Here is a 25,947-nt window from a genome sequence, read left to right on the forward strand (position 1 = left end):
TTACTATCCATGAAATGTCAAGAAACAAAAGGTTGGATCCAGACTAAGGCTCTTTTTACACTTCCCGACATTCCGGGAGGGAGGGGGAGGCAAGAGCGAGGCCCCGATCCATTGAAAACGTAAGCTTTTTTACACCCCCACCCCGAAATTGCAGCTCTTACCCCACCCCCCCAGCTGCCACTATCCCATGGATGGCGAAAATACAACCCACCTCTCCCCTGATGGGTACAGAGCTGCACGGTGTGGCTCTGTGCCCATTTCTGGTACCGCGCTTACTCGCGAGTAAGTGGGCACCAGGCTGGATGGGCGCCCACACCTCCCGCGGTCTTGGGATGGTCCTGGGACCACTGGAAGAATTGGGTTTTCCCAGAGTTTCTTTATCCCTGGGAAAACCCGTCCCCATCCCCCCTGCCCCCAGGAATCCCTGTGCGTCATTTGGATGCACAGGGAGCCCCCAGGGACAACCCTGGGGAAAAGGCTAGTGTAGAAACGGCCCAAGTTATCATCCTTCAGCCCCATTGAAATCAAAGGCACATGTTAGTTATGACTAACTTAAGTCCCATCATTTTCAATGGGAATAAAGCATGACTAACTTAAGGCACGATCCTATGTAGGTTTAAACATTAAAAAAAAAAATCCTACAACTCCAAGCATTCCTCACAATGTTGAGAGTTGTGGGATTCTTTTTCTGTCTAACTATGTGTAGGATTATGCCTTTAGTGTGGATTCGGCCCCAATTGTTCAAGGCTTGTTGGTCATTGGAAGCATAGATTTGAAGTGTTTAATTAGGAAAAGCATGTGCTAAAATGGCAGTGACTGGAAAGGATTGGTTAAAATCTGCATGATAATGTTATAGTGCAATAACACAGTTTCATTGGTAATATATACCTAATTTAAAGACTATAGCCGAAAAGCATTTTAATGCTAATTAAAGGACTGATTAAAAAAATTAACTGGCTTACAAAATGGAGCCTACCACAAAGTGTATACTGATTGTGTGCTGAACTGTCATAGGTTCTCCTCAGTATGTCACTGACAACGTCAAAATCACACCTCTTAAAATAATGGAACAGTAGCACTAAAGGTATCTGTAGGATTGAATGTAAGCCTATGCGGCAGGGTCTTGCTATTTACTGTTTTACTCTGTACATTGATGGTGCTATATAAATAAATAATAATAATAATAATACACTACTCTGTGAGGACTACACTACTCTTCCATCCTTTTAAAATAACACTGGACTTTTTGCCATCAGAAGAATCACTGGGGAAACGAGGGAGGATTACAAATGGAAGATATCGTCTCTCTCCTTCTTCTCCCCCCTCCCCCGGTAAAATGTGAGGGAATGGGTGAGGAATGGCGGTTCTACCTTAAAAGCTTAAGTGTGTAATCAGCCATAGAGCTGTTCTACACAAAGCTTTTATTGTGCATGCACAATTGCTCACTCACAGTCGTTTAGATGATGTCGTCATTCTCCAGGGCTTCTCCCGTGCTTTGCAGCCACTCTGGATAAAAAGCATGTGTACAGGAGCCGATCTTAATCTCGCAAAGAACCCTGGAGCAGAAGCCTCAGTAAAAATGTGGGATAAAAGCCTCATGTAGAAATGCCTCTTTAGCATATAGCCTTATAGATTTATGGAGAGCATGGCCAATGGTCAGGGATGATGGGAGTTGCAGTGTAAAACTTCTGGAGGGCCACATTCCGACCCCTGCTGTAAAGGTTTAAATTAGTCTCCCAGCCCTGCTTTGGGCTACATGACCCATCCTTCCTGATAATTAGCCATGCTGGCTGGGGCTGATGGGAGTTGTCATCCAAAATTCTAAAAGGAACCAGACTAGGGAAGTCTGGGCTAGACATTCAGCCTGGTCTGTAGCTGTTGAGTTGTGTCTCATCCATCTTTCAAAGAACACAGCAAGAAATGCCGATTCTCATTGAGATTGCAAACAGGCCTTGCTGGTGCATGGAAATGACACATTCTCTCCAAGAGCAAGACTGTAAAACAAAACAAAAAAATCTCTCCTGCTGGGAATATAACAAGCAAGTATGGAAAAAAATCTATAAGGTTAGCACCGTTTGAATGTTAAAATATTCCTTTGAAGGCAGAGAACAGGTAAAACAAAGCACAATATGTTCACAGAAGTGGCTGAATAAAGCAGACTGAATCCAGAAAGTAAAGCACTTGACCAATGTTACTGAATCATAAACAGATAGTCCCTTGGGAAAGGAGCCGGAGGTATAAGACAGCAGAGCAAATCAAGCCAGGATCATACCAGAATGAAATCACCACCACTACTACTACTGAACACATTAAACATGCTAGTCTTTTTATACCCAAGAAGCCCAGGCCAAAAGGGAGCTTCTTTAGCTCTACTTGGCTGCAGGGCAACACTCCACTTCTCGTGATCCCTTGATTCCATCCGAGGCTCTGATGCTTCCAGAGCTGTTAAGTAACTCTGCACCTTGAGTGACCCTTGCTATTGCACCTACTAATTGCTTTAAAAACTCCATGAACAAATTAACCCTCCATTTGCACCTGTATTTGGTCTGATCCCTTGACATCACTATTGTGACACATTGGCAAAGCTTGAGATTAGAAGCACACGAGGCAAAGAATGAATTGAAGTCCAATGAGGCTTGACGTGAGCGCAGGTTGGAGATTTGCTTTCAGCTTTTAAACACTACCTGGTCTATGCATTCATTTATTTGTTTGTGTATTTCTGGCATTCACAACCTTGTTTTCATCCAAGATTTGCTCCCAAAACAATTCACAACAATTTTAAAAAAGAGTACAAAATACGAGAGATCAGCATACTAAGGAATTGTAAAAAGCAACAATCAAACACACCCACACATAGGGGAAAAGAATAAAGAGGGGGAAAAATGGTAAATTTCTAAGATGTCTGTACATAAATAAATAAATAAATACATGTATATGGATGAGAGAGAGAGTAATCTTCCTGCCATTCTAACTACCACTGCTGCTGTTATTCCTGAATGAATAACATTCATTCTACCTACCCGGACCTTAAGATCATCTACAGGGGCCTTTCTCCGTGAGCCCCTGCCAAAGGAAGTGAGGCAGGTGGCTACTAGGAGGAGGGCTTTCTCCGCTGTGGCACCCCGGTTGTGGAATGAGCTCCCCAGAGAGGTCCGCCTGGCACCTACACTGTACTCCTTTCGTCGCCAGCTGAAGTCCTTTTTATTCACTCAGTATTTTAACACTTAATGTTAACTTAAATTTAAATTATACTGTTTTAACTCTGTATTTTAACCTTATATCAATTTTGCTATGTAGTTTTATCCTGGTTGTGCTTTTTATATTGTATTTTGTATTTGTGTTTTTAACTTGTTGGTTGTTTTATGATGGTTTTAATTTTTGTGAACCGCCCAGAGAGCTTCAGCTATTGGGCGGTATAAAAATGTAATAAATAATAAAAAATAAAAACACAGTGGTCATGATTGTAGAATCTCATTTTACATTCTGAGTTGGAGACTGCTCAATTTGTTATAAGGTGCAATCCTATTTAGACAGAGAAGAGACCTACAACTCCCAGCATGCCCTTTAGAAAAAAAGGTTAACTTTGTGACGAAACCAATGAAAATAAACACATGAAAACACCACAATGTAAAATAAAAATGAACCAAGAGCAGGATAAATGCAACTGACAGAGGATTCAGGGAAAATACAATGGCCTTTGCCTGGTGAAGCATTATTTCTGTGCTTTATGACTTGGACAAATTTGTATTCCAAAACAGGTAATTATGAATGACAGTAACATCTTTAGTTAGTGTGGAAATGTGCAGGGTTTCCAGTTACACAAACCTCTTATTTGGGCTGGTTAGAAATTTAGCTAATGTTCGGCTTGTTCAAAGCAAAGGCCCAATGGGTAGAATAGAGTTTGTAAAGTAGAACCAGGAGTTGGGACCTAATCCTATGTCCTGTTTATGCTCTACCAGGGCTTCTCTTCAGCAGGGGCCTGGCTGACACTCTCCCTGTCCTCAGTTTCTCTGCTGTGGTTGGAGAAATCTTTCTTCACGAGCTGGAAAGAGATGGCTTCAAGGATGCCTTTCCCTCTCCCATGGACAACAATGGTAAGGGATTCAAAGTTCTTGTTTGGTTGTTGTTTCTCTCTGGCCACAGCTAGACCTAAGGTTTATCCTGGGATCATCCAGGGTTCACCTCCGCCTGAGCACTGGATCCCCTGTGTGTCACCTAGATGAACAGATTTGACCCCTGGACGATACAGGGATAAACCTTAGGTCTAGCTATGGCTTCTCTTTCTCCATCAGTCCATTCATCCATCCATTACTAAACAGAATTAAATTGTTATCTGTCTTTCTATTCATAAGGCTGGTTTGCACGGTCGTCGGCACCCATCATGGTTTAAATAAGCTGTGGTGGGTTGCAGCACATGCCAGTCACCACTGCAAATATTCAAGCCGTGGTGGTCTGTCGCCGTGGCTTATTGTGATGAGCTAGTTGCTGTGGTTAACAAGCCACTCTAGAACCCTACTACAGCCCATGAGTTCTGAATGGCTTGTTACCCACAGCAACAAGCCACACTGCCCAGATTCTCATGTCACGGAAAACCACGTCAATCCCCTTCTGCTACTTGAATATTCACAATCGTGACAGGCATGCCTCACAACTCACTGCGGGTTATTTAAGCCACAGTGAGTGCTGCTGTTTGTGTGACCAGGGTCATATTGTCTTATCCTTGTATTATTATTGTTGTTGTTATTAGTACTACTACTACTATTAATGAAAATGATAATAATAATAGTAGTAATAGTAGGGTGACCATATTAAAAGGAGGACAGGGCTCCTGTATCTTTAACAGTTGTATTGAAAAGGGACTTTCTGCAGGAGTCATTTGCATATTGGAGAACCTGGTGAAATTCCCTCTTCATCACATCAGTTAAAGCTGCAGGTGCCCTGCCCTCTTTTAAATCTGGTCACTCTAGTATAGCTCCTGCAGCTTTGACTGTTGTGATCTGAAGAGGGAATTTCACCAGGTTCTCCATAAATACAAATGACACCTGCTGAAATTCCCTTTTCTATGCAACTGTTAAGGATACAGGAGCCCGGTCCTCTTTTTCATACGGTCACCCTAAGTAATAGTATGTTGGATCCATACTTAGTCATACTTCAAATAGACTCATTGCTTTCAATGGGACTTAAATTAGTCATAATTAGCTTTAGTCCCATTGATTTCAGTGGGACTCCTCTAATTATGGCTTAAGTCTTAATCCAATCCGTTATTATTACTATTATTATTAGGACAGTTCTCTGCCTTGATGAGCTTACAATGTTAAATCCGACACAGGAGAAGGACCAGAAGAGGGGAGGAAAAGGGAGGTAGAGGGAAGTAGTGAAGCAAAATGCAGTTGTTTTGTTTGTATGTGTTTAGGCCTAGGGCTAAATTACATGCTACATTAACTGCCTTGTGTGTAGGTGATCCTAACTTTTTTATTTGCTGTGGTGTAAGCTCACAGGGCCCCGACCCAGATTGGAAGTACCACTTGTGTGTGTATGTGTGTGTGTGGGGAGGTTACATCCTCCTACCCAGCTACTTTTTTGGTTTAAATTTGCTTCCCTTCCCATGTGGAGGCTAAAGAAAGATTGATGACATATAACTAGATAAATAGATGGATCAATTGATTTATCATCACACACACATCATATCCAGCCCTTTCCTTGAAGCAGAAGCACAAACTGTGGCAGAAGCACAATTTTAGCTCTCTTCTGGGCCTGAAATCTTCCAGAACCTGTGATTGAACCTCCGTCTGACTTTCCCATCACCTTCCATGCCAATCTTCTGGATCACCCCGACTTGCCCCGGTGGCTACGCTACTTTCAACGCACCCCCTTTGACACGGGATATCTCTACGGCTCCCCCACAACCAAAGATGTTGGCAAGCAGACAATTCAGGTTTGTGCGTGTGTGTGTTTTATAATTTCCAGCTAGATAAATTGTATGTTTCGCTCAGGGTTTCCCCGAGAGCTGTCATGACCTCAGTTCAGGGGTAGGTTGTACCTGAAGGAGCATTACAGCACAGGTGTGGGGAAAGTCTTTCAGCCCAAGAGCTAAATTCAATTTAGGAGAAGCTCTTCCGAAGGCAAAGATGACAGGGCCAAAGGCAAAAGTAATGAAGACAAAATACATAATAATAATAATAATAATAATAATAATAATAATCCCGCATAAGGGCTCTTACTGCCATTAACTAAGCCTTAGGAAAAGCATTTCAACTTTTTGGAATGGGGATAAAGGAACGTAAAAGTCAGGAAACCCACCAAGGATCGGTGGTTAGGGGTAAGGGGGTGGAGCCATGGGAACTCCTGGTTTGCGACCCCAGTTGGGCCGGGTTTGGCCCAAGGGCCTGAGGTTCCCCACCCCTGGTGTAGGGATGTCTGAGAAATCTGCAACAGAATCAAATGAATTAGGATGAATCCGACCTGCACATTCTGCAACTGACTGGCTTTTCCCGAATTTCCCAGATTCTGCGAACTTGAGGACCATTGCTTTTTTTTAACTTTCCAGAAATGTATGCAAATTTATTCATAGAAAAATACATAAAATAAAACACACTGGCTGAAAATGCTCATTTCCCCTGTAGGCTACAGTAATGTGCATCCAATCCCTATGGTGACATAGCTTTTGATTTCTTTCTACCCTTAAAGCTAAAGTCCTTTCCCTTTTCTCTCAAACACAGTAAAATGACCTGCTGATTTTGACTTTTTGGGGTGGGGGTGGGGGCATGGTGTGGGTGAGTTGTGCAAACAGACATATTCTGAAGCCCTCATTGGGCTGCTTGACAGCTCTGGGCCTTGAGCTTCTGTCGAGATTGCTTGTGTAACCTGATATCCTAGTGCCACACCTGAAAGTCCACCTGCAAAATGGATAGAGCTTCCTGGCGTTTATGCTCCCAGCCCATAAATCCAGCTTTAGTTATAATCGTCATTTTATTTAGACAGCAAAAGATCGATTTATCCTTATTATATTCCTTGGAATTTTTGTTCTTGTTTTTCTTGACAGGAAGGATACCTTTTAAAAAAAAGAATGCATTAATTTAATTTACATTATAGGATAACCACATCTCTTTCTCTTCTTTGTGGCAGGTGATGGCATATAACCGGCACACCTATGAGACTGTCATGCAAACAATGATCATAAACATTTTCTTGTCTCCAGGTAAATATTTCATCATTCACACATGCATATTCACCTCTCTCTCATTTCTAGAGGGAATTCTGCCATTTGGCTGCTTTTAAAGTTGGTGCAGATATTCACTTGCTGGGCTGTTAGGAAGGGGTGTGGTGGTGGGGTGAACAGATGATGAGCTCATTCCAAGAGAGACTGAGGGCATGTGTAGACCTGCCGCTATCCCGGGGATTGCTCCGGGATCATCCCTGTGCGTCCACATGACACACAGGGGATCCTTGGAACAGGGAGGGATGATCCCTCCTTTTCCTCGGAATAAGGGCATACCCTTTTATCCCGACTTTTCCCGAGATCTTGGGCTCGTCCCAAGACCGTGGGACGTGTGAGCGGCTGTCCCAGTTTGTCCTGGCTCCTCACGAGTAACCGCAAGGACCCGGGAACGAGACACAGAGCTCTTCAAGAGCTCCGTGCCCATCAGGGGTGGGGCAGGGGGAGCGGGAATATATATTTTTTTAAAAAAAACATTTACTTTTGTGATTGAGCACTCGTGCACTTTCTTCCAATACAAAAAAACCCCATACAAAATGGCGGGCGTGACGTCCTCTTCCTTCCAGGACGTCGCATGCCACATGTAGACTGAGGGGGAGGATCTCCCGATCATCATATCGCAAGATCATCCCCCCCCACCCCCCTCTTCTAGCCATGCCCTGAGAAAACGCCTATTGTCCCAGCATATACCCCTAGGTCAGGTAGGTGTATGTGTATTATTTGGGTCCATGGGACCTGCAGGAGTATCAGAGGAAAGCATCCTCTATTTGAAGAACTGTTAGAAGGGAGAGCAGCCAGGCGCCTTGAAGTTCACCATCCACAGTGAGCACTTGGACAGCAGACCGGGCAGGCAGGCACACAGGTCCCCTGTTCACATTTCCCCCCATGATGGCGAGATATATTGCATTTCTGTTTCTAAATTTGCATCTGCACGTATTTATCAGGACATGCACATTTTATGCAAATTTGTCCCCTTTGATCCTCTTCTTTGGCGATGCATGAGTGGCCACGCTATTCGTTGGGTGTAAGTATTCCAATACTTACCTTAGAGGTTTCTCTGTAGGGCCATTTCCCCACAATGCCCTCCATACGGTGTCTTACATCTAGATCACAGTAGGAACAATTGGGCCTCCCCCACATCCTGCCATCTTTGTGTTCTCATGAGATGCTCATCCTAACTGGTTCCCAGGAGGACAGGATCTCCAACCCTACAGGTGTAGGCAGCACTGACAAAGGAGAAAGAAGATGGGGCTCGTCAGGACTAGCAGCCACGATGGCTATGTGCTCCCTCCAGTATCAGAGGCAGTAAGTCTATAGATAAACCAGTTGCTGGGGAACATGGGTGAGAGGGTGCTATTGTACTCGTGTCCTGCTTGTGGATTCCTGGTCGACAGCTGGTTGGCCACTACGTGAACAGAATGCTAGACTAGATGGACCCTTGGTCTGATCCAGCAGGGCTCCTCTTATGAGCACCATCTTATTTCTCCTTTGCCAGTCCCAAAATGGATCCTGCACTGTGGTTCTTGTCTAGTGGACTCCTGCCTGCCGTGAAGAGGTTTAATGTATTTCATCTGGAAGAGAGTTCCACAGGTGAGGGGCCGCTGCTGGGAAGGCCCTGTCTTTGCTGCCCACGAGTGTTACTACTCTCAAAGGTGTCAGGCTGTCACAAAAGCAGGGCCTCTGAAGCTGATCTCAGAGTGAGTGCAGGCCGGCCAGCCACATGTGGTCCCTGGAGGCCAGCTGTGTGGCTTGCTGCAAGTGCCCTGCTCTCAATTCTTCCAGTTTTCCCTTACACACACGTGCACACCGCCACGTCCGCTACACAAGGCGTGCAAAGAGAGACATTCCCGCACATCTTGTATAATGGCAGAATTGGGCTTCCTCCAGTCGGCTAAAGGCTTTGGCAGGCTGGTGGGAGCTCGATTCTGCTGGGAAATGGCCATGCAGGGAGGATGCTCTTTGCACACCTGTTTCCTGGAAGAACGGATTCTGCCGGGAAATGGACACATGGAGATGGGAAGAGTGATTGGCATGCACCTTCTTTCCCGGCACGGTGACTGGCAATGGTAAACTCTCTTCCTTCTCCCAGCAATGATAAGTGGGAGCACTGGGATGGGATGGTGGGAGGCGTTTTAACTTAGTCCCCATCCTGGCAATATGGATCCAAATTACTGAGGGAGGGGGAGGTTAAAGCCTTCCCCTTCCCCCAGTGAACTGGATCAGGACAGGGGAGGGGAAATGTGTGTGTTTGTGTGTGCGTGTGCATAGGTGTGGCTCTTGGTCGCCCAGCCAATGCCGCTTGTGACTCTTGGGGCCCATACAAGTTGCCCACCTCTGCCCTGGTCTCACAATCTCACAGTACTCAGGCCTCACAGTACACAGGCCTCACAACTTCATAGTACTCAGGCCCTGACTAGCCTGCCTGGAGTGGTCTGTTGGCCAGGGGTGGGGGCAGGGAGGGCCAAAGCCTTATTCCAGGTTCAAAGGCCTGATAAGAGTGGGGCTCACTTTGGAATAAGGCTTTGCCCCCCCCCCCCGCTCCACTTTGGGGCTTACTTTATTTAATTTATTTATTTATTGCATTTTTATACCTCCCAGTAGCCGAATCTCTCTGGGCGGGCAGTTCACAAAAAAATGCTTCAGAAAAATGCTTTGGCCCTCCCTGCTCAATAGACCTCTTAAGGCAGGCTTGTCAGGGCCTGAGTACTGTGAAGTTGTGAGGCCTGACATGTCTGCCCTGGATTATCATTTGAGGGTCGTGTACGCTTTGGAGGGACGGGGGCTTGCAGTGTCAGGCAGCCCCGCTTCCTCTTTTGTGGGATTCAGTGATTCAGCCTGGATAGGATGGTCCTACTGAATGAAGGTAGATGCATTGAAGCTAGCATAACCAGCCTTGAAGCCCAGCTTTCCTCTTCCTCCCCCTTCCCGTTTCCTGCTGTCCCCTCTCTGTAGATGGAGAGGTGCCGTATCAAGCTGAATTCTTGGTGAAGAATTGGGATATAGAGGAAATGCTACCTCTGGATGCCCAGGAACGTTTCCAAGAAGCTGTGGACAGCATGTGGGAGCAAGAAGGCTTGACGGTTGTCAATATTACCTCAGCCTTGGACCGGGGAGGCCGGGTACCATTGCCGTTTGAAAACAAGAAGGAAGGGTAAGGAACGGGAGCCTCCAGTGGACCATGGAAATAGCCATCACATAGCACAATTCTCAAGGCCCTGCTCTGCTCAGTAATTCCTCAAGGTTCTTTTAGGCCAGTTGAGTCTCTCTATGCCATTACCTCACGATTGGAGTTGAAGGAATTCACAAAAGCCTTCACACAAAATCTCCATAAGGTGATCTATTCATATGTTATTGTGAAGGCTTCCGATGAGGGAAAACACTCCAGGGTTTCGTATTCCCTAAAACTTTTCCGGGAGTATTTATTTATTTTCTGTCACAATTCTATGCTAGCTTGGAGAAAGGCTGTAGTTCAGTGGTAGAGCACCTGCTTTGCACGCAGAAGAGACCAGGTTCAATCGCCAGGTTCAAACTACTACAGCATAAGGAATCATAGAATAGTACAGTTGGAAGGGACCTACAAGGCCATCCAGTCCAACCCCCTGCTCAATGCAGGAATCCACCGAAAAGCATCCCTGAAAGGTGGCTGTCCAGCTGCCTCTTGAAGGCCTCGCGTGTGGGAGAGCCCACCACCTCCCTAGGTCACTGGGTCCATTGTCTTACTGCTCTAACAGTCAGGAAGTTTTTCCTGATCTCGAGCTGGAATCTGGCTTCCTGTAACTTGAGTCCCTTATGCACTCTGTAATGATCAAGAAGAGATCCTGGCCCTCCTCTGTGTGACAACCTTTCAAGTCTTTGAAGAGTGCTCTCATGTCTCCCCTCCATCTCCTCTTCTCCAGGCTAAACAGGCCCAGTTCTTTCAGTGTCTCTCCTCGCAGGTCTTTCTTTCCAGACCCCTGATCATCCTGGCTGCCCTCCTCTGGACATGCTCCAGCTCCGCGGGGCTTTGCGAGAGGACTCGCGACCCCCCAGACCCCCCACCGTGCGGCCACATGGGCTTCCTCGTCCCCTGGCTTTTCCTCGCCTGCCACATCCGCCAGGGCAGGACGATCCTGAAGTCCCCGCGAGGGCGCCTTTCCCCGGCCCTGCCGGCAGGGGGCACCGTGGACCGGCCCTTCCCTCCCGTTCCGCCAGAGGGCCTCTGCCCTCAAAAGTCACGCAAGGCGCCAGTCCTCAGCGAAGGAGGAGTGGCTTGTGGGGTGGGGCGGGGCCGCAGGGGAAGCCCCCGGGGGAGTCTGCACAGCGGTGGCAGCCAAGAGGCGGCGTGGAGGTGCCTCGGGGCAGGGACGCCTCGCGCGAGCAGCGCCACTCCAGGCAGCCGAGGCGCGTGGGGGGGGAGGCGTCCATGCCACGCTAATCGTAGCCCCCCCTCCTCCGCCCGAAGCAAGAGGACGAATGTGAAGCAACTGCGCAGCCGCCTTCCACATGGAATGATTTTGTGGTGGAGTGATATGGGAGAGAGCCCTGCATGTAACCGTAGAGAGCTGCTGCCAGCCAATGTAGACACTACTGAGCTAGATGGACCGAGGGTCTGACTCAGTAAAAGACAAGCAACCCTGCAAGGTAGGTCTGACTGAGAGATAAAGAGTACAGCAGTCGCATCTGATACCCTCCAAACAGCGATTTTCAGCCAGAACCAGTCAGAACTCTAAGTACCTGTTCAGACAACACACTAAGCCACGGTTAGGCCGCTAACTCTTCTGCAGCAAATGTTTAGTGAACCTGTTTGAACCGTGGTTATGTAGCCACCATGGCTAGGTTGTGTTCACATGACACGCTAAATCATGGTTACCATGACATGCTAAGCCATAATGTTTAGCTCAAAATGCTTAACCACCATGGTTTAGCATGTCATCTGAACAGGGTCTAAAGGAGCTATCCAAGGTGCGGCCCACTGACATCGGAGCCTCCACTGCCTCTAGATGTGTTCCATGGCAACTCTCATCATCCTCAATCCAACCCATCTGGAAAGCACCAGAAAGATAGAGGAAAGATGGAGTAGAGAGATGTTAACATGCCAGCCCATAGCAGACATCCTGTTAGTTGTATTTTTCTCCTGGAAAACGCATCAAGAAACTTGAGTTTTCTCCCACCTCTATGATCCTACAGTCATCTTGCTTCCATCGGCACACTGTACTTCTGCTCTCCTTCCTGCAGGGTTTACATCAAGATAGGTTCCAAGGATCCATTCACTAACTGCTTAACAGAGGCCAAGTCCCCTGTCAACAGTTACCGGTGTAAGCTGGAGCAGCAACCGGTCATGACCTGTTACGACAGCTTCAGCCCTCGATTCCAGGTGGACTGGTGCAATTTGACCTTGGTGAGAGAATGTGGGCAATGGTGGGTAGGGATATTTGCATAGCTTTCCTGAGATGGTCACTCCTCACCCCCCACCCCTGTCATTTCCTCTTTTTTACACTCCTCAGATAGACCTCACAAAGATGAATGCCACAGAAATGGTGCCAATCTATGGAGACGGGGTGCTTGAAGAGGGCAGTGAATTCAGCCCTCCGGACGATGCCTCTGACAGGACGTTCTTCTGGGACTTCTTGCTTACTTTCCTCCTTCCCTTCCTCTTGGGTCTTCTCCTCTCTCTCATCCTGGCCTACATCATGTGCTGCAGGCGGGAAGGCGTGTAAGTTGGCCATACGTCCAACTATGAGTATGGGGAGGCTGTGTGTTGTGTTGCAGGATATCATAGGGATGAGCAAATCTGTCAATTCTGGTTTCTCTGAGGTTCTCATTTTTCCAATTTTCAGTTCAATTTGTCCTGAACATTGAGATTTTTTTTAAAACAAAAAACATAAAATACCTATGAAAATTCATATACATTTGTGTGTGCATTTCTCCTAATACAGGCATTTTTTGTTTGCAATTTCCCTGGATATACACATCTTTTTGTTTGCAATTTCCCCTGATATACAGATCTTTCGCGAGCTTTTTCCCTAAGATAATGCATTTTGAATGTCATTTTGACTAATACATGCATTTTTGTGTATGTTTTTCCCTATCATGCATATTTTTGCACGCTTTTTTCTTTTATTGGAGGACTCCATTGCAAAATTTGAAGAAGTTCAAATTTCAAAAGATTTATCTTTTGGCTTATTTGATTTTGGCTTAGAAGTGCAAAATTAGGTAAGTTTGCTTTAAAATGCGAACCAAATGAATTAATCCCTCATTCCTAATGGTGTATGTAGGACCAGGTGGGCCATTCACAAGGAAGCCTCTAGTGTATATAACCCCCCCAAAAAAAAACTTTACTTATTAATTGAGCTATTAATTTATCAATACATTTATTAGATAATAATAATAACAAGAACAATCATCATTATCATCATAAAATCTTTCACTGCTGATAATGGTCACACCATCCTTCCCCAAACTGGTATGCTCCAGATGTGTTAGACAATAACTCCCAGCATCCTTGAGCCAGCAGGGCTGTTTGGGGAATGTTGGGTGTTGTCTAGGGTGACCATATGAAAAGGAGGACAGGGCTCCTGTATCTTTAACAGTTGTATTGAAAAGGGAATTTCAGCAGGTGTCATTTGTATATATGGAAAACCTGGTGGAATTTCGTCTTCATCACAACAGTTAAAGCTGCAGGTGCCCTGTCCTCTTTTAAATTTGGTCACTCTAGTATAGCTCCTGCACTTTAACTGTTGTGATGAAGAGGGAATTTCACCAGGTTCTCCATATATACAAATGACACCTGCTGAAATTCCCTTTTCTATGCAACTGTTAAAGATACAGGAGCCCTGTCCTCCTTTTCATATGGTCATCCTAGTGTTGTCATCAAACACATCTGGGGTGGGTGGGTGCAGCTTAGGGAAGGCTGGGTCACATGAACACAAGGTTCTGAAACTGGCAGTGTTTACTCCTCTATAAAGAGGAACCCATATTTCTGATCCTTCATCTAATTAATTCATCTTTCGGAGCCATTTCATACATTTGTGCATGTGTGTTTGGGAATCAACTCCCCCCTCCAATCCCTTACAGAGAAAACCTTGACTCTCAAAGCTCTCCCTGGATTTGCCCCAATGTATTTTTCTTCATTTATCTCCCAAAACTCCCCTCCCAATGACCTTTGCTCCATCACCTTCACTGGTGCTAAGAAAGGTCTCCTGCTCTTTCAAACGATGACACCCTTTCCTGCCTCTTAAGCCTGTAACTCTCACCTTAAACCTTACTTTTTTGCTTAGGAATTTTAGTAAAAGCACTGTTAGTGCTGTGTAATTTATAAATACTACAAAACGCACAAGACTTTTTTTTTCAATGTCACATTTTTGTATAAATTGCCGCTTCTGCCGGCAAAGATGCACAGCAGAGTCAATCTGGGATGTACAAACCAGGCTTCTACTTGGGAATATTTTCTCAGCAACAGCTGCACTTTAGGACCCAGCTAATTGCGACACAATTCACACAATTAGCAACGTGTAAATGTTTTTTTTAAGCAAATAGCAAGTGTGAGACCTCCTGATCCAGATCATAAGTCTATGGTGTGTGTTTGTGTGTGTGTGTGTGTGCATGTGCAGGGCATCAGGAGAGTTAGGGGGCTTTAACCCTTTTGCTCCCATGCCTTCTATTTGCTTTCGAGGGAAAGCTCTCACTTGCTCTAATGGAAGCTTTCCTTCCAATGCAAATAGAAGGAATGAGGCCCACCAGTCTAGATCAGAACCACAGTGGGGGCAAAGGGTTAAAGCCCCGTAAAACCCTGGCAGGGTCCTGATCCAGATGGGTGTGTGTGCACCTGCTATTTATTTATTTATTTATTTATTTATTATATCTTGCCTTTTTTTCCTCTTGCAAGGAACCTAAGGCAGTTTACATTATATCCTCCTCCTCCTCCTACTCCATTTTATTCTCACAGCAACCCTGTCAGGAAGGTGAGCCTGAGAATCAGTGACTGGCCCAAAGTCATCCATTGGGCTTCATGGCCAAATGGAGATTTGAACCTTGATCTCCTGAGATCTGGTCCAACACTCTAACTCAGCAGCCTTCTTCAACCTGGGGCGCTCCAGATGTGTTGGACTACAACTCCCAGAATGCCCCAGCCGGCTGGGGCATTCTGGGAGATGCAGTCCAACACATCTGGAGCGCCCCAGGTTGAGGAAGGCTGCTCTAACCCCTACACCACACCGGTTCACAAATTTACTTTTTGAAAAAAATTCACCCAACTGCTAAGTGCAAGAATGGCATCATAAATAGACTGGTCCTTATATACATACGTGCCATAACTGCTCACGTGCTTTTTGTACATGGGCATATGGGCTGGAGTTTGAGATAACAGCTGAAAACAATTCGGATTGAGAATAGGAATGAAAGAGCATTAAGGATCTGTTGAAGTGAAGTGCTTTTTGTATGAATGTGCCTATTAATGTGAGATTTGTACAAAACTCTACCGCTACCAAGTTTTCTTGGTAACAGGCATTCCAAAGACATTGTCGGATGAAATCACTTTATAGACATGTGCTTTATACACACCTTTTTAATCCAGTCCCATGCATTGGAATGATGCCCCTGATAAAACAAAAATAGGAACAGTGACTTCCTGGCATACGGGCCAGAAAATGGGGACCTGCCTGGGTAAACATAGTCAGACGGAGTATATGGGATAGTATACGGGACAGATGTTGTGATGTTATAGTCCTTGCTCCACACGTGGGAAAGAAAATATTTGTTTCTGTTGCTAATTGGACTTAACCCCAGTTCCCCTTTCTTTTCATTGTAGGCACAAAAGAGACCTGAAGACCTCAGAGTAAGTTGTTTTTCATCTGTAAACATGTACCTCTGTTTGCACTTGAATGGTTTTGTGAAAATAAAGCCACCATTCACCTGCCCCCTCCAATATGTTTGTATACATGAAAACCAAAGGCAGCCATGTAAGCCATATGAAAAACATCCAAAATCCATAGGGTATGATACCTTCTTTAGGGCAACTCAAAGATCATCCCCAAATGTGCCTTCATCAGGCAAGATGTTACAAAAATCAGGTTGGTGGAGGTGGAGGGGAATAGGAGAAAACAAAAGCAGGCATCCTGTCATAACATCAAGTCAGATCTCAAAAGCATGCACATTTTTTTGTATTTATGAAGTTGTTTTTTGTACTTTCTATCACAACCTTTTAAAAGTGCACACTTCATTCTAAATGTGGATAAATTATAGAGCAGTCTTCCACAACCTGGTGTCCACAAGGCATGTTGTACTACAAGTCTGAGGACCACTGTTGGCTATGGATTGTGGAAATTGTAGTCCACTGAATCTTTAGGGCACCAGGCTGGAGGAAGGCTGCCATAGAGTTATATAGTGGTATGAGTCACAGGTATTGAACAGAAGGATTGTGTGTGTTGGTCAAACTCCTGTGGTGAGTCTTTAATGTCTGTCCTTCATGCCATGACTAGGCCATCAAACAAGGACACAAGCAGGCAACAGAGGCATCACAGTGTTCTTGTGATCCCACAATCCACCAAGTTGTTCTCATGACAACTATTTAGTTCAAGCTCCTCCCCCTCTAACCTCATAACCTCTGGCAAAGTAGGCTGATCTTGTCATAGCTGCCTTGCACAGGAATCCCATCCAACTCCTTCCTTGCTGTGTGAGGCAGGCCACCTAGGGAGTCCCAGAAGAACCATCAGACTAGACGGCCCTCAAGTTCAGGAAGCTGCATCAACTAGCAGAAGCACAGATGCCAAGCCCAGCAAGTTTCTGGAATTTGGGACATGGTGAGGAAGTAGTAATCCAAGCCAAGCTTGAGGAGAAATGGACACTGTGAGTGAAACCTCAGTGTCTTTCTTGTTGAACAATGCACAATGTTTCGATGAAGGGAATTCCAGACCCATAGCCGCGGACTACTTTATCCCAACCCTGCAAAAAAATGAGGTTGTGGATGAATCTCAGCCATCTTGTTCTGGCCTGCATCTAAAGCCCACATCTAAGTCTAGGTCAAAAGACCAAGAGGCCTACAAACCTTCTTTCCCTTGGAAATCCATTTTGCCAAAGCGTGGTGTCTCCAAGCTTATTTTCCAGGTGGTGGCTTCCATTGAGAAACGCACCGGTATTTCCCTGCAAGCTCTTAAGAAGAGTGTTGCGGCTACAGGCTATGATCTCGAGAAGCGGAAGAGTTACTTCAAGAGAGTCTTGAAGGCCTTGGTTAGGAAGGGTGTGTTGAGGAAGTTGACCGGGCGTGGACTTACAGGCTCCTACGCAATCAGCAAGATGATGCTGGATGTGCTGAGGAGGAGGAGGAGAAGAAAGGCAATCTCTGCAATGTCTGCTCTCAAGAAAAATATGTCCTCCAAGAGGTCAAGGAAAAAGAAGACCAAGCCTAGGAAATCAGACCCATCTGACTTGTGTAGTCCTATGTCAATGACAGGAAATATCCATAGCTGAAGCTGTGTGTAAGAAAAATAAAATAAAGTGCCGCATTTCGACTGTCTAATTTTTGTGCCTATCATTTGGATCTGAGTTGGTAATGCTGAATCAGAAGCCATGATAAACGTCTAAGGCAGCCTTCCTCAACCTGGGGCGCTCCAGATGTGTTGGACTGCATCTCCCAGAATGCCCCAGCCAGCATTCTGGGAGTTGTAGTCCAACACATCTGGAGCGGCCCAGGTTGAGGAAGGCTGGTCTAAGGGGAATTTTGAATGTGTGTTTGCCTCAGTCTTTTAAGTATCAAGATGCAATGCACCTAGGAGATGTGTGCCAATTGTATATTGCATCTATCTATCTATCTATCTATCTATCTATCTATCTATCTATCTATCCATTCATCTATCCGTTCATCTATCCATCTATCTATATCTGTCCAGCCAAAGAAACATCACCAAACTATAGGGTGGTAGAAAGGCAGGGCAAGAGATTGTTTCTACTGATGGAGAAAACCCCCTACCGTTGCTGAAATATATGCAGGGGGGGCAGAAACACCCTATTCTTGCAACCTTAGAAACTGCTACAGCATAAGGAGTTGCAAATCCACATGGAATGATTTTGTGGTGGAGTGATAATGGGGGAGAGCAATGTCTCTCCTTCCCTTTCCAAAAGCTTCAGGGTTCAGGGGATGTGCTTCTGAAGCTTCCATCCCCAGCCCCACCCAGCCAGATTTGGGAAGAAGGAAGAAGGCTAGGACAAGCACGTCCATCTTCTTCACCTATGCAAACAGAGTTTCTGGTTTCAAGTGGATAGAATGCATAGGATTGGCCCTGCCATAAGGCAAAGTGAAGCAGCTGTCTCAGGCAGCTGATTTTCAATGTCACGTAAGGGCCATGTAGATGAGGCTGCACCTATTATTTAATTTGTTATGACTGCATCAGGGAGTGGGATGGGTGGGTGTTCAAGGGACTCCGCCCCCTTACCTTTTTCGGTGGTCCTCTTACCTACTGTTTTAGAAAGCTACATGTGGTTGCTTGTCTGTGGTGTGCTCATAGCACATGGTTTTCTTTGAAGAGTGCACCTTGAAGCAGCATCGTGTTCTGTGTGGTAACTTAGCAGCGACAGCCATTCTCTTGAGACCTTCCAGAGTAAGGCCTTCACATCTTCTCCTTGAGCTCGGCTTCCATTATGATGTGTCCAATGTTAGAAGTTAGAAACATTTACCCATGATGCCTTTGGGTTCCCTTGCTGTTCCAGTGTACAGCCTTGTGAGTAAATCCATCACTGTTGCTCCCCTCTGAAAGCCTCGGTAGACCATTAATGCTCATCTCTTAAGTTAGAGTACTGCAATATGCTATATGCATGGGCCTGCCTTTGAAGTGAAGACGGTAGAGAAATTGCTGCTATCCTAAACTAACAATGTGTACCCCAACCCTGGCCTGAAGGGCAACTGCCCCCCACCCCATGCCCCCTACTGGGCTGCTGAATTTGCCAGTGGAAAAACAGCAGACTGATGCTGAATTTTGGCAACAAACTGTGATGGTGGCCTAAAAAGATTAAATTTAACTTTAAAGCCTTGTTTAAAGTGAAATTTGACCTTTTAAGGCTGCCAGCGCAGTTTGCCACTAAAATTCAATGGCAATGAATTGTTTTACTGCTGCTGCCGTGGAAACTCAGCGGTGACATGGCGGTGGTGGTGTGGCCTCTGGGTGGGTGTTTTCTGGGGTGGGGGGGGTTGAAGCTGTCCCCTGGAGCTCCCAAAGTGTTCTACACCTGGTTCAGAATGTGGCTGGAAGGCCTCCTGTGCCTGCTCCCATCATGTCAGATGTGGCTGATGACCCCCAGAGAGGGGGCCTTGCCTGCTGTTGGTGCCCTGATCGTGAAATGTTTTTCCCAGAGAGCTTTGCCTGCTGACTTTTCAGTGTCAGCTCACCCCCTTTTTATTTCTCCGAGCTTAAACACGCTGACTGATTATGATAGCATGCTGCCTCTTGGCGTAGTTGCCTTTATATTTAATTGCATTTTTATCTAAATCATCCTGGGACCACAATTGATGGGCAGTACAAATATACCGATAATAAATAAGATTAATTATTCAAAACTTCAGTCAGATGAGAGACTGGTGCCTTTTCTTCCGACCTATTTTGTTGAAATGTAGAATTCTTCATTCTCTTTGGAATCTGGGACTCTCATTCAGGTATTTACACACTTATTAAACCATTTTTCAAAATTTAAGACCTAAGTTGGTCTGCAATACAGTTCAACCCTAATAGATTAGCAACCAATAGATGCAGTTGATTATTTGGGGGGTGAGTGTGTGTGCTTTGATTGAATGATTTTCTTAGCTGTTTGAATGTTCAAACTATAACTATACATTTTCAACAAGCGGTGTAGTTTAATTTAAATGAATTTTAAGCAATGCATTGTGAATCTATTTTAGCTTAAGCATTTAGATTTTGTCTTATTATGTTGCCTTATTTTGTCTTTGTTGTTTTGTATGCGAATAGCCTATCACCCAAGCAAGCAAGCAAGAATATATCATAAAAGGAGATGAGAGGGTCAATTCATAGTGGATATGGCTATTGATATAATAATGGTGGCTATATGCTCTGTCCAGGATCCAGAGGCAGCATGACTCTCCCAATAGCAGTTGCTGGGGTACAACAGTGGGGAAGGGTATTGCTCTCATGCCATGCTGGTGGGCTTCTTGAAGGTATCTGGTTGTCCACTGTGGGAAACAAGATGCTGAACTTTGGTCTTTTGATGGGCCTTTGATCTGATCTAGCAGCGTTCTTCTTATGTTCTTATGGGAGCCTGCCACGGCACAGGCTCTGAACAACAGACCCGGCCGAGGCTACTCCCTGCTCAAGCCAAGCACCACCGCTTGATACGCCTGAGGCAAGGGATAAAAACCACCTTCCTCCAAACTATGTGGAGAAAGGGGTTTAAAATGGAGAAGGATTTTTAATATATATAATAATGTGCTGTGAGTTATATCTGCTTAGGTGAATGATTGTCAGACTGGGTGTTATATGTGTAAACTTAAGATGATAAATGCCAAACAGACACGTGGGCTTTTTGTGGTAGTTTAAAAACAAAACAATCAAAATTTATTTTGAAAAGTTCATAAGCTTTGTTTCAAATAACAACATTTAAAAACCTTTTTGAAACCTTTCATACAATCCGGTCACTCATTCACATTCGCACTTTCCTTTTTCTCACACAATCACTCTTGAACTTTCTTTATTATCAGTACTGATTAATATACTTCCACTGCGTGCACACCAACACCCTAAAGACACCACTCACTACACTGACCCTCAAATTTCCCAGAACTTAGGTACCCTAAACACAGAGAGTACTACAGACTCTAAGAGTACCTAACAAGTCTCCCTGAAAAGTTTTTCTGAAAAGCTCTCCATCCCCTCAGTCCTTCCCTTATATATCACTCCTCCCCCCTCCCAAGACATTCTAACTCCGCCCACTCAGGCCAACATTCTAAAAACCACAGACTTACAAACCGCAGACATACATTTGGAATTGACTTGTGGGGTGTAACGCCACAGAGCCCCACGTAGGCCATCTTGAGTTCAATGGGAAAATGTGTGAGATGAATGTAAACAAGCGAACCCAGGTTTATCAAAACGGCTTATGTGGAATCTTGAATATTCATCTGTGCCAATGTGGTGTAGTGGCTAAAGTGTTGGACTGGGAGTCGGGAGATCCAGGTTCTAGTCCCCACTCCGCCATGGAAACCCACTGGGTGACTTTGGGCCAGTCACAGACTCTCAGCCCAACCTACCTCACAGGATTGTTGTTGTGAGGATAACATGGAGAGGAGGAGGAGGATTATGTACGCCGCCTTGGGTTCCTTCGAGGAAAAAAGGCGGGATATAAATGCAATAATAAATAAATAAATCAGATTCCCTTTTGTTGTTGTTAAAAGTTTGCAGTGGCAAGGAGCAATAGGACCAGCAGATAGTGGAGTGGTTGGCACCAGGTTGGAGAAGGCTGTGCTTGGTTATGTAGATGGGCATGGATCAGGCCAAAGTGGTGTGGAGCAGGTCCAATGGACTTTGCTGTGCTTCGGGCCAATCCGGGATGAAGGCAAGCCACTGTCCTCTGCCTGACATTTTTAAGGAAGATGGGGCACTCTATCACTGTAGATCTACTGTTGCATACAATGGTGGTCATAAAGAGCATAATGGCCCTTTATGGCTGCTGTTGTTTGCAATGGTAAATCTACCGCAATAGAGACCCCTGGTCTTCCTTAAAAATGGTGGCTCTCATGCAGGACGGGCGACTGCCAGGCACGAGCGGATGGGTCTGGTAAGTCCCGGTGGCTCAGTGGGCAGGGGGAAGTGACTCAACAGATTTGGGGGGGCAAGTGGGGGGCGACTGATCCGCCTCCACCCTGATCTGCCTCAGCCTGCTTCAGATCCTGTCCAAAGTGAGATCTGGACTTCCGGCTGGCCTCACACCTGGCTTTCCCAGGCACCTGCTGAGCACCAGCCACCATCCTGAAGCCATCCAGGGGCAAACCCCCTAAACTCCGCTTTTAAAAAGTCGGGCACTTAACCCGACTATTTTTAAGCAGAGGCTTACCAGAACCGATGGTGCCCCCTGATTGGTCGCCATCAGCTGGAGGAGGGCTGGTTCAGGTGCTGCACGTCCCTCTCTTCCTCCCCCTCTGGCTGCCCTGTTGCTTCCCCCCTGGGTTTTTTAAATCTGTAGATGCGAGCCTTTGATTAAATAATAATAATAATAATAATAATAATAATAATAATAATAATAATAATAATAATGGGGGCGGGGAGAGAAACAGGGCAGCCAGAAGGAGGTCAGAGGGAGGAGAGCTGGCTGCCCCATTCCTCCCCCCTCCCTGGTGCTCGGCCCACAGTAGCAGCAACTCCGCATTGGCGCTCCTTTCCATGCAGATGCTCGGAAGGAGAACCAACGCGGGAGCCTGAGGCCTCATGCTGCCATCAAGATGGGGCGAGGGTGGATTCAGAAGCGCCAAAGCAGGTTGAGGGCCCCCTGCACAGCCCTAAAAACACCCTCTTTGTATGTGTGTCTTGTGAGTGTAAAGGATCTCAAGAGTAAAATACAAACCTATCCATCTCAGAGACACTTTCAGTGTATTAAAGTCTAGCTAAACAGAGCAGGGGAGTTTGCGTACATGAGCACACCTGCTCACTTTCTCAGACAACCCTAAAAATAGTCTAAAATTACAGCTGCCTCATTCATTTCCTTTCTGTTATATATGATTGCAGTTATGGTGGCCCAATAAAAGCCTACAGGATTTAGTGGGATAAAAATCTATGCCAGTAAGCAACTGATTCTTGTTTAAGGAAGGTAAAGCAAGCTCACGTTTTTCCTCCTTCATCCCCTCTCCTTTCCTCTTCACACCTGTTCGTTTCTTTTGTGTGTGTTTTTCCCGTTTCCCATGCAGCATCCAGATGGTGCATCATCACACCATCCATGACAACACTGAGGAACTGAGGGATATGGCCAGCACCCGAGAGGTGCCCCGTCCCCTTTCCACCTTGCCCATGTTCAACGTCCGCACTGGTGAGAGGACCAACCCCATGCAAAGTGCCCGCTATGACAGTGCTCAGGTTCCTCTTATCCTGGCTCAGCAGTGAACATTTTACCAGGTTTGTACCTCTACTGCGTAATCACCAAATCTTAGAAAGGAAGGGGGCATTGTAGACCATTTAGCACCCCCCCCTTGATGCAGGACATCCAAACTTAGGAAAGCAGATCCAGTCTCTACTTGAAGACTTCCCCTGAGGGAGAGCCCAGCTCTTCCCCAGGTAATTGATTCCATTCCTGAACTGCGCTTACCATCAAGGTGTTTCTCCTAATGTTCAACCAAAATGTGCCCTGCTGAAGCTTCAGCGCATAAGATGAAATGAAACCCAGATGTTACTATACAGATGCAGAATGTACTCTTCTTTTTTTTTATTAACCTTCCCTTTTAGGGCGAGCCCATATAAAGTAGTTCAAAATAAAAATCTTAAAAGCAGTACACTAATGGAATAAACAATATGTAATAAAAATGACATCAGATTGGGGAAGGGTGTTCTAATACATGATCAGACAGTCGGAGGTAGTATGCCGACGAACACCAGTTCCTTGGGATCATGGGTGGGAGGGTGCTGTTGCACTCATGCCCTGCTTGTGAGGTTCCTGTGGGCAGCTGGCTGGCCAGTGTGTGAGCAGAATGCTGGATTAGATGGACCCTTGGTCTGATCCAGCTGGGCTCTTCATATTTTCAAAGGTTCCAGAGTTTGAGCCCGTGGTCATGTTGGAGACATGTGTAGAGAGAAGCATTATTTCCTAAGATGGCTGGTTCCAGATCTTTTATACCTTTAGGAAGTTGCATCTGGCTTCTCATGTCACTGTGGCTCCATGGAAAGCAAAACATTGCCTTTTGTGCAATGTTTTGCAAAGGTAAAGGATCTCTTTCCTAGTGGGTGCATGGCCAGCCTGTTGTCCCCCACCCCCTCCTCCACCTCACTAACAGAATAGAGAGGAACTGCGGTACTAGCAAACTTCTTTTTTTAATCATTTCTCTCCTCCCGGCAGGTCACATCCAACTTGACCGAGGAGAAAATTCCCACTGAAGAGATCTCTCAATATTGAGACAACTTTGGTGAAAGCTCGGGATGGTGAATTTTGCTTTGCTGTGTGTTTTCCACTTTGATAACTGTCGGTGACTGGGAATGTAGGGGCTGGGTGGATTTATTTGGTAACTCTGCATATGTTTGCAGGTCTGGCCTTAAGTGTTTGGCTCCCTGGACAAAATAATGATTTTATTGCAACTTAACCAATTGGTGGGGTGTTCAGGGCTGCTATCACTATGTGTTAGAGATCTCTAGCTTTTTCACAGGACTACACTTCCCATGACAGTCAAAACTTCTTTGAGTTTATAAAGTAAACATGTGCTTTGATTACCCTCTTGCAACATGGAGTGATAAAAAGTTGCATCTCCTCTTCTGTATTGTTTTCTTTCCCCCAGTGAATAGCCTTCAGAGCTATTTTACTGTATTTTCAATACTTTACAGCAGTATTGAAGTACACTGCAGGATCTACACTACTGCTTTATAGTCGTACTGAAGTGCACTGACAACTGTAGGAGCCCATGACACATCTACACCAAGCAGAATATAACACTATGAAAGTGGTATGAAAGCAGTATATGGTATGTGCCAGTGGGCCCCAACAGTTGTCAGTGCACTTCAATACTGCTATAAAGCAGTAGTGTGGCTCCTGCCTTTTATATACTGCTTTCATACCACTTTCATAGTGGAATATCTGCCTTGGTGTAGATGATCCCAAAGTTTCAGGAGACATATGCAAATGCCTTCTCTTCAAATTAACACATACCAACCCAAAGCTCATACTTTCAGCACAGACATATTAAGGCACATGACAAATCTTTTACTGTAGGGATGGGAGCGTAATTCATTTGGTTTACATTTTAAGGCAAACTGCTCTAACGTTCACTTTTTGAACTAATACATGAACTGGAATACTATTGTCCTTTGCTTCTTGCACTTCTCTGAATTTTGCAGTGCAGTTCTCTGATAAAAAATGTGTGCACAAATATTGTGGAAAATTGTGTACAAGAAGACATACGTTAAGGGAAAGTGCTTGTACAAAATGCATGGATTAGGCAAAATTTTGTACAAAAATGTGTGTTCACGTGCAAAAAATTTGTGCAAAACTATGGAAATGAGATGGGATGAACTTTTGTTTGAAAAAGTGCAGATGTTATGGAATGCAAAACAGACATCTTCACCTACCCATTTCACATTCCTTTAGCACATGCAATATCCACCCACAGCCTACTCTCTCCTTTCACACACAGAAATCCTCAGTGCCTCATATTCTAAACATAATGTCCCTTCCCTAGGATGTAGAAAGTCTGAATACCTTTGATCAAACACTGCCACAAACATTGGAGGGGAGTTGGCTGTGCCCCTTCAGATGTTCACTGTCCCTGCTTATTCGGGCACATATCACAGCTGGACACCCGTTGCTCTTGAACAGAATGTACTGGAACTTTCAAACATCACAGCTCAAAACTCCCTGATTTTTAATCCCAAAGAAACAAATGGCGCTGGATCAATCTATGTTCAGTCTGTGTTAGTTTTGCATGGGTTCCATCCCATTTCTGCATGAATCTGTGATTTAAAAATAATATTTGCTGGAAAATCTGTATTTAAATTTGTATTTTTAAATGCAGTTTCTCACAAAATACACATTTCGAAATATATTTCCTCTCAAAGTACACATTTCTA

The 25,947-nt window shown here is 45.2% G+C and overlaps 2 protein-coding genes across 3 annotated transcripts; both read left to right on the forward strand.

Moving 5' to 3' along the window:
* Positions 1–3,984: 3,984 nt before the first annotated feature.
* Positions 3,985–24,671, forward strand: SGCA (sarcoglycan alpha). 2 transcript variants are annotated; one of them, XM_063137691.1, is made up of 9 exons: positions 3,985–4,094; positions 5,769–5,935; positions 7,126–7,198; positions 10,169–10,367; positions 12,431–12,593; positions 12,700–12,908; positions 16,002–16,028; positions 23,091–23,295; positions 24,230–24,671. In XM_063137691.1, the coding sequence occupies exons 1-8, from the start codon at positions 4,082–4,084 to the stop codon at positions 23,281–23,283; spliced, it is 1,044 nt and encodes a 347-aa protein (XP_062993761.1). In that variant the 5' UTR covers positions 3,985–4,081; the 3' UTR covers positions 23,284–23,295; positions 24,230–24,671. The 2 variants fall into 2 exon arrangements, with proteins under 2 accessions (XP_062993761.1, XP_062993762.1); XM_063137692.1 differs by lacking the exons at positions 23,091–23,295; positions 24,230–24,671 and adding an exon at positions 16,672–16,818.
* On the forward strand, positions 16,883–17,685 carry LOC134406328 (histone H1B-like). The gene has a single exon (XM_063137693.1). It carries the CDS (start codon positions 17,030–17,032, stop codon positions 17,657–17,659), a length of 630 nt encoding a protein of 209 aa, XP_062993763.1. The 5' UTR covers positions 16,883–17,029; the 3' UTR covers positions 17,660–17,685.
* Positions 24,672–25,947: the final 1,276 nt, after the last annotated feature.

The sequence above is a fragment of the Elgaria multicarinata genome, chromosome 11 (genome assembly GCF_023053635.1).
Source record: "Elgaria multicarinata webbii isolate HBS135686 ecotype San Diego chromosome 11, rElgMul1.1.pri, whole genome shotgun sequence".
Taxonomy (NCBI): domain Eukaryota; kingdom Metazoa; phylum Chordata; class Lepidosauria; order Squamata; family Anguidae; genus Elgaria; species Elgaria multicarinata.